Consider the following 9,076-nt stretch of genomic DNA (forward strand, 5'->3'; position numbering starts at 1 on the left):
GATGCATTACTCTGTAGTGTGAAAACAGCCTCAGCCGTCTTGAACTACAGCTGTGCAGAGATTAAAGTCGACTCTTTGTTGAGCAAGAGTCTCCCAGTAAAATGTAATTGGTGCCTCGCAGCAGGACACCAGCTGCAAACATGGCTGTGAACATTAATAAACAACAACCAAGATGACTAACTTGTTATTCACATACATTTCAAACGAGGATAACTCACATTTCTTTGTGTGGAAATATAACAAGTGTACGTGAGCGAAGGAAAAACAGCATTTAGATTTAATCATCTCTGCCTCATGATGAAGACATTTGCAGAAAGACAAAAAGACAAGATTGAGAATGGTCTCGACATCAAAAGCTGTATTTCAAATCCAGAACATCCGCTTTAGGCTGCTGCGACGCCTTTCAATTTATCAGCCACAAGAACTGAGCTGCTTTAGTTGGCTGCGTAAAACTGCCCCCCTGGGGGGCACTGGGGCAGACCACCAACGCTTTTCTGCCACCATGCTGCGTCAACACAGCAAAACAAAAGCACAAAGCTGCAGCGGGGACGCTTTGTTGCTCTGCTTTAATGTGGCGGCCGGCCGGCTGCCCCGCTGACGTGCAGCCTCGTCCTCCTGTAGCAGCACAGACACTGAAGACCTGCGACCTGTGAGAAATGTTCAGCTCTACATCCTGACTGGGACCAGGACTCACTGGTGTTTTTTTTTATATAAATTAACAACAAATCACATGTATTTTACAATAATTTACAAACTGTCCTTCAAAGAGGCACTATGTAGTTTTGGATAAGATATTCAAATTCTGAATTTCAATATTTACAATATTAATGAGGTAATAACACAAACTCAGGAATGTGTATTTCTTCCATAACTGAATAATAATAATAACTGGCAGGGTCCGCCACATATAAACCAACAGTATGAAATTGTGTTGTCCTTTAAGGTCAGTTTGTTAATTCAGTTTTCAGATATGAAAACTACATAGTGCTCCTTTAAGTTATTTCTATAAAATTCAACCTGCAGAGACTTTATACTTCCTGTAGAGGGATAATCCATCACAGCATCTATCTTTATTAGAAAATGTGACATGTGAAATCAAAATGTCAATTAAATATTTAAACATTAACTGCTATGTTCACATGTGAACTGCACATTTTCAGAAGTGATAGGCTCCATTTCCATTTTTACATGTGAATTATTTACTGTACGTTTGTATATAATTGGCTTTTTTCACATGTAAAATCACAATTTCACATGAGTTTAAATTAATGTAAAAACTGTTCTCTAGTAACAAAAGACATTAGCACAGTCTGGCTTTGTGCATGCTAACATTACCATGCGGTTGAGAACGCTGTGGCTGACGACTGGTGCCTAAAAGCACAAGACATCAGTTCCTGCAGTGCCTAAATCAAGCCATCAAGTTAAAAATATTGACAGCTAACATCTTTTTAAGTGTCTGTACCGCAATATTTCACAAGATATGTTTGTATTTACCTACACACCATCTCAGCAACATTTACTTGGCAAATCTCCAGGCTGCTCGCACCTGAACAGGAAAAAAGGACCATAATGCACCTGGTGGGGTGACAATAACACGACTCAGCACTCTCACCTTGCGACCAAAGTCTGCAGTAGAATACAAAATTGTCACAGCCTGCTTAAAATCTGCTTTACACTTCAAATAACGTTACACTCAAAGAAAACAACAAAGGATCAATGTAAACATTTAAACAACTGTGAGAGCGAAACCCAAACCTGAGTGTAAATTACATTTGAATAGATTTATCCCCCAGTTACACATGAAACAAACTGTGAAATGTCACATTTCCATAAAGTCGTCTCCATAGTTTTTGTATCATTTTAGGTTTGCCTGGAGTTCTTTTAACTATATCACTTTGTTGCAATAAAAAATCGCCCAAATTGTGCATAACATTTTCATGAAAATGTGATGATTGTCGGTTTGGATTTTAATCTTTAATCTTTTTTTTATTTTCACATCGACTTATCTTATTAGATTTTATTGTTTTCCATTGTCTTGTTTTATGGCGGCCGACCCGTCCTACAATCCCAAAGCGAGTTGGGAGTGAGACTCAAAAAAAAACTTTTCTTACAAATAGGACCTTTAATTTAAATCCAAATGCACAGCTTTCTGTAGCTGGAATGAACAATTTGTTAACGTGAACTTGAAGACGGCACATGAAAAAGAAGAAATATTCATTTTGTATAACTTTGTGTATCGAACTACAAAAGTGCTGCCTGACGTGGTAAATATGATTTTGATCAGAGCAGAAGATGAACTGTTCTCAAGCAGCAAGTCAACAGGACTGTTAGATCAGCATACGAACAAGATATTTGTTGTTTTGTTCTTTGTTTTTGAGAATATTTGGGCACAGATGTTGAGTCACATCCTGATATTTTTGCAGAAACTCCAGCGGAGTTCAGTCCAGTTTTCACCTGGACACTTCTGCTCTCTTTCTGTCAAACCTAGAAAAAAAAGGGACTTCTTACACACATGAATCTCAATAGAACCACAAAACTAAAAGAAAACTTTTCTAAAACAGGAGGAAATAGTGCATTTCTTTGGGACTATTTTCAGCAGCGGATAAATCCACATTTGTTGCGCTGGGGAGTATTTGCGGCAGCAGGACGGTGTGTGTGGGACTGAGTCAAAACAAACTCTGGTATGTGTGTTCATGAAGGAACATGTCAGCAGGCCGGCATCAGTCAGTCTGAGCTCCAATTAAACTCCATGGACTGGATTCCATCAAAAGGCTGTTACCACTCCCCTCTCCCCTCCCTCCGACCCGCCCGCCACACGGCAACAGAGGCCTTCCTTTCTTCGCGGCGGCGGCCATGACCGAGCCGAGGTCATTGCTAATCCTCAGCAGGGGGGGCTCTGGCTTTGTCTTGTCACAACCAGGGGGGTCAGAGGCTCTGAAAGGCCGCAGCTCAGTTTAACATCTATTAGCAGAAAGCTGCGACCCCCGCAGAGACGATCCTATTGGATGCTCAGGACAACTGGGTGTGTGTGTGTGAGTGTGTATGTGTGTGTGTTTGGAAGCTGCATGTCCTGAAGATGGAGAGACAATGTTATTAATCAAGGATGTTGTGTAAAGTCACGCTACATGTTTTTATCAGCCAAAATGATCACACTGAACATTAACATATCACACCTAATCAATTTTATCCATTTGTAATTGACAAATTGACAAAAAGAGAGACGCAGCTTTACAGTTTTTCTGCCACAGTGCAATCTCAGTTCAGGCGAAACATATAAATTACTACTCTTATAATATTAAAACACGTCAAAACACTTGATTATACATGTTTTTACAGTCGGCATGTGGTAAATCACATCAAAGAGCTGCTCAATCTGCGAACAGACGACCAAAATCAAAAACACATTACAGGAAAAGGCAGCTGAGATGGGTTTATCTAGCAGATATATCACCAGTAGCCACATCAGCTGCCACGGTCAGTGGGGGGAGGAGATAATGACTGAGTTTTCATTTATGGGTGAACTTTTCCTTTAAGTCTATAACACAGGTATCCTGAAGTTACAGTGGATACCTTAAGATGATTCAAATTGCATCATGTCCTTCAAAAGACTTTTTAAAAATTTATTTAACGCCCATATTTTTCAGTTATTTTTGCAGGGTTACCACAATTTCTTAAACATCAAATTCATGGACTCTTCCAGGCCCAGTTCCCTCAAATTCAAAGACCCAAAACAGCATAGTTTAAGAAACAGATCAGGGTTGTTTACTGTTACAACTTTAATCATGAGAACAGCAGGTTTTACTAAAGATCACAGACAAACTTTCCAGGATTTCAAGGACCCTTTGGATCCTTGTCCTCGCTCTGTGAACACGGTTTAACGACCAGCTCAGGGAAGCCCGTCCTGTCGTCCATCTCTCTGGTGAACAGCAGGTCGACCGCCTCGCCGACGACCACCTCGGCCGTGGTGAACAGCTCCAGGTCCCCCAACACGTGACCTCCAACCGTCCGGCCCTCTGCGTCCGACAGGCAGATGTGGAGGTGGGCGTCCCGGTTCAGTGTACCGACCAGGGAGACGATCTCGTACCGGCCGCTGAGGTGGATCACCTGAGGGGACATCATGATGACTACGCTGTAAAACCACGAGGGTCCACACCTGCTGCCCACCTTTTAATTATAGTAATAACTTTATTGATACGTCAATAGAGCTGCAACAATTAGTCGATTAATTGATTATTTGATTAGTCGATTGAAACCAGCTTCTTAAGTGTGAGGATTTGCTGCTTTTCTTTGTCATTCTTTACAGTAAATGAAGAGTTCTGGGGTTTTGGACTGTTGGTTGGACAAAAGGAGAGATTTAAAGACATCACTTTGGGTTTTGGGAAATTGTGATGAACATTTTTCACAATTTTCTGACATTTTATAGTCACTAAGTATAGTAAAGTATAATATTTTGAGTGATTATCACCAAAGATTTGTATCTTTTAATGGTGCATGTATCATTTTTCTTTATACTTACTTATTGTTTACTTCATAGGGACAGATGCATTGGACAGCTGTTTTCTTTTGTCCGAGTATAATGCAGTATCATAATGTTTCTTTAATTTATTATTTAATTAAATTTATTTATTTTCATCTGGGCACAAAATGAGATAATTAAAGAATAACAGCCAGGAGAGGTCAAGAAGCCATCATGCTTATATGACAGCCCTCCCCTCCCTTACAGAGAAACACAATACAAATTAATATAACATCATTTGGGAAAATACAACAAAATCTAAATAACAACAAATAACACACAATAAACAGAAAAACTAAACAATCAATAGACAATGATCCAATAAAACATAGAAATACAGAAAGAATTAGTGCGAGGAAAAAGAGAAAATATATATAAACATGTACAAAGAAAAACTAGACTTCATGATTTAAATGTGATGACAGTGTTCTTTAAAAAAATATTAAAGATGTCTTTTAGAATTCCATATTTGTTCACACGATATCTGAGGGAGCAACACCCGTCACTAGAAGGGCTTTTCTGAAAATAAGATATATATTCAAACAATGAGACAATGAGATAAACAAAAGGCATTAAATTGATTACAGCATGATGCAATAAAGCACATATTTACATCTTTACATTGGGTACGGGTTTGCTGCTGGACTAACCAGGGCTTGGGAGCTCTCTCTGGTGAAGATAGCAGGCAGTTCAAGGACTTTGCTGATTTCAGAGAAAAGGGTGTCTGTGCAAAGGAAGATTTGCAAAATTGGTAGTTTACAATTTACTTTAAATGTGATAATGATGGAACCTTATTTCTGCTTTTCAAGCCTCGACTGTAAAGACACTCCACAGATTTATTCACAGACTTATTGGCCTGGGATCAGGTAGTTAAACCACAGGACAGATGTGAAAATATCACTGAATTTAGAAACTACAGATGTCGAGCAATTTCTTCTTCTTCTTCTTCTTCTTCTTCTTCTTCTTCTTCTTGTCTTGCCTATTATTTATTCAGGGTTGGCTCATTGAAATCAATGCTCTCTTCTCCAGGAACACGCTGATCACATTCACACAACCTTCTTAAAACCATGAAGACTAGCCTGAATCATTGTACGAATCTTTTTGTCCATTTGACTTAATTTCACTGAGTACCTAAACAACTTTATCTCTGTTACTTGGATTCTTGAAAAAAAATATAAATCAGGGTTAGTATCAGCATCTCATGCTGGTAGGACATTCAAAAGAGAAAAAAATAAATATAAAAGTCTGTAAAAATGGACCAAAATGAACGTGGCCTCCACAGGAAGCTCTCAGGCCTCTCGCTGCTGTAAATTACCTCGTTTGTGTTTGCCGCCGTGGCGTTGGCCAGCCGCAGCGTGGCCTTGGTGACGCTGCCCACACAGGTGATGATGAACGGCGCGCTGAGTCGCCTCTCCTCCACAAAGGCCTGCAGAGACCCAAACAGCTCCTGACCCGGACTGAACCGGACGGCATGGACCTGCAGCGACGATCCTCCTCCTGCTGAAGTCTGAGAAAAAGATGGTTTCACTTTGATTTGTGCAACTTATTTTAATTTCTTTCACTTTATTTATATTAGATGTATTTTCTGTAACCATTTACTGTATTTTATTTGTTGTTTTATATTTTTATTTTATTTTAACTTTTGTCTCAAAACATCTCACAAGTTGGATTTACACTTGTTTCTGTTTACATGTCAAACAGACGCTTTGTGATCAGCTGGAGAACCAGAGTTTCTCTGTGTAAAAAGGCTCAAAATGTGCTGAAAAGAATCACAAATGTACCAAATCAGACAAAAATCTTTTGTTCAGTGTGTGTGTGTGTGTGTGTGTGTGTGTGTGTGGTCCATTCAGATCTTTAACAGGATCACTGTGCCAAACCAAACAGCAGCGTGACCTCTGACCCTGCAGGAGGAGGAGCTGACACTGATCCACAGTTAAACAGAGCTGATAGAAAACATCACATTACTTTATGTTTATTCACTGACAGTGTTGTAAAAAGTACCCAAAAGTAACACTTGAGTAAAAGTAAAGATATGGTGTTAAAATAGTATTCAAATGTTTAAATTATTATTTGGCAAAATAATGAATTTACTCCAATACTGCATATAAGAACAATTATGAGGTACTTGTACTTTACTTGAATATTTCCATTTTCTACTACTTTACACTTCCTCTCCACTACATTTGGGAGGCAAATATTGTTCTTTTTACTCACTACATTTATTTGACACCTTAACTTAGTTACTAGTTACTTTTCAGATTACATGCTACATTTAATATTATTTATTTTATTGTTTATCAGATTAAGAAAAACAAACAAAAGAACTGTTAATCAGAAAAATGCTGAATATTGGATTCAATAATCATCCATAGTATACAGTATCTCCATACATGTTAATATATTGTAGGTATTTTTTACATTTACTCGTACTTTTGATACTTAAATTAAAAAAAAAAAATCAGAAAATTACTTTTGATATTTAACATACATAACTTACATTTTATATCAGATACAACAAGACTTTGACTCAAGTACTATATGGATGACTTTCACTTTCACCAAATTAATATTTTAACACAATATCTTTAGTTTTACTCAAGTATGCCTTTAGGTATTTTATACAACACTGTTTATATATTTACATATATGTTTTTTATCATTTAAAAGTGAGTTACTCTGGCTCTGATGCAACATGTAATCTGCAAAGTAACTAGTAACTACAGTTATCAAATAAAAGTTAGTGGAGTAAAAAGTAAAATGGAAATACTCAAGTAAAGTACATTTAACTTAACATTTTACTCAAGTACACTACACTGTAAAATCTGACAGTTACTTTACTCAGAATTTCCAAGTAAAGCAGACTAATAATTTTATGCTGTTCAAACGTTTTTAGCTCATCAACTTAAATGTAATAGTCTACTTTACTTGGTAATTCTGCGGTAATTGCTCTCCTGACCTTTTTAAAAGTAGAGTCAACTTTTAAAGTTTACAGTGTGCTTGAGTAGATATACTCAGTTACATGCCATCAGTGTTTACTCAACAGGTTGTGAACTAACAGTCCACTTTAATAATCAACATATTTGACCATTTAAAACGTTTTCTACATAAATCAACTTGATTTAAATTTACATCACATTTCCCAAAACTTCACTCAAAATATGTACAGTATGATTCAGAGTGATTCTTCTCAGGTGAAGAACAAGAGCAGCCACATAGAGTGAGGAAACTCAATTTTAAAGAGGTGGTTAACATCTAAAGGGAGTCTGTATAATATCATTGTATTTTAATGATGACCTGCTTTTTACTTACAAAGCCACTATCTCTTTACTTCTTTTCTCTTTTAAACTTGAAATATTGAAATCACATCTTTGTTCTCGACATTTTGTGATTTGTTGTTCCCAACATCAGAACTGAACTGGGTAAAGGAATTGTTAAGGTTTTCGGCACCCGCTGCACGAAACAATCTTCAGACTGCACTTAAAGGTCAGAATACTGTACTGCTAAACAATTTCAAAACTCTGGTGAAATCCACTGAGTCCAGCTTGACTGTGTGCAAATGATTTATCTGATTATTTTAGTGGATTTAGTTAATTTACTCTTGTGTTGCTGCCATTCTTGGCCTGGTATCCTCTGTAAAATACATCTGTGATCTGAATGGGACTAACCTGGTTAAATAAAGGCTAAATATGAAAACAATAAATACAATTAAAACGTTTGATTTAATCTTTAATTCATTTCTTATGGCTCTTTAATGGAGCAGTGCAGGTGACCGAGGCTCTGTGGATCAAATGTCTCATGAGTCACTCTGACTTTGTTTTGTCAGATTACTTTTGACAATTTTCTCATGTTTTCAGTGTTGAGGATCTGCAGCTCAGTGAGTCTGAAAAGATCTTTAACAAGGAAAAACATCCAGTAAAAAATATATTTAGTGGATCTTTTCTTATTCCCTCTGATGTGGTTCGCTTCAATCCATACACCAGAGAGAGCTCTTTGTGAAAATAAAGGTGTTGTAAAAAACAAGAAAAGTTGTGGAGTGAATACTTTTTGCAGCCTTAGTCACAAGTCACAGTGAAACAAACCTGCAGAGTGCATTTAAACAAGCTGAACTCTAACGTGTTTTCTGTTAATCTGCTTCGGATTCACTGGAGTGAAAAAGTTATTAAAGTTTTTTAAAGATCGAAAAAAAAAGTGGGAACTCACCATTGTGACCGAGTGTGAGGCTCCTGAAGGACTAAACTCTGACCACAAACACTTCAGTCAAACATTTACTGTCACACATGTTGAACTGTGACAGTTTGGGTTGAACTGAGCATGCTCAGTGAACAGTACAGGCTCAAACTATCAGCTTCCTGCAGAGGGTTCAGTATCTTGTATTCCTGGTCTATTACTGCCACCTGCTGGTGCTTTTAGAGTGAAAGAACTCAAATTGAAGTTTGGCCACTGAGTTATGTGACTTATTCAATTATTTAATTGAGTTATTTATTGGCAATTCATTGGATATAGTATATTACAGATACTTTTACTATCCTATGTAGTCAGAAGATTCTGATGAAGTTGATG

The 9,076-nt window shown here is 37.5% G+C and overlaps 1 protein-coding gene across 1 annotated transcript; it reads right to left on the reverse strand.

The window, feature by feature from the left end:
* Positions 1-3,165: 3,165 nt before the first annotated feature.
* LOC311271761 (bifunctional protein GlmU-like) lies at positions 3,166-8,834 on the reverse strand. Its single transcript, XM_084377585.1, has 3 exons — positions 8,717-8,834; positions 5,832-6,023; positions 3,166-4,104 (listed from the first exon to the last, which is right to left on the reverse strand). Exons 1-3 carry the CDS (start codon positions 8,717-8,719, stop codon positions 3,832-3,834), a joined length of 468 nt encoding a protein of 155 aa, XP_084233711.1. The 5' UTR covers positions 8,720-8,834; the 3' UTR covers positions 3,166-3,831.
* Between the last annotated feature and the right edge of the window lie 242 nt (positions 8,835-9,076).

Source organism: Pagrus pagrus, assembly GCF_965226575.1.
Source record: "Pagrus pagrus genome assembly, chromosome: 16".
In the NCBI taxonomy this organism is placed as follows: domain Eukaryota; kingdom Metazoa; phylum Chordata; class Actinopteri; order Spariformes; family Sparidae; genus Pagrus; species Pagrus pagrus.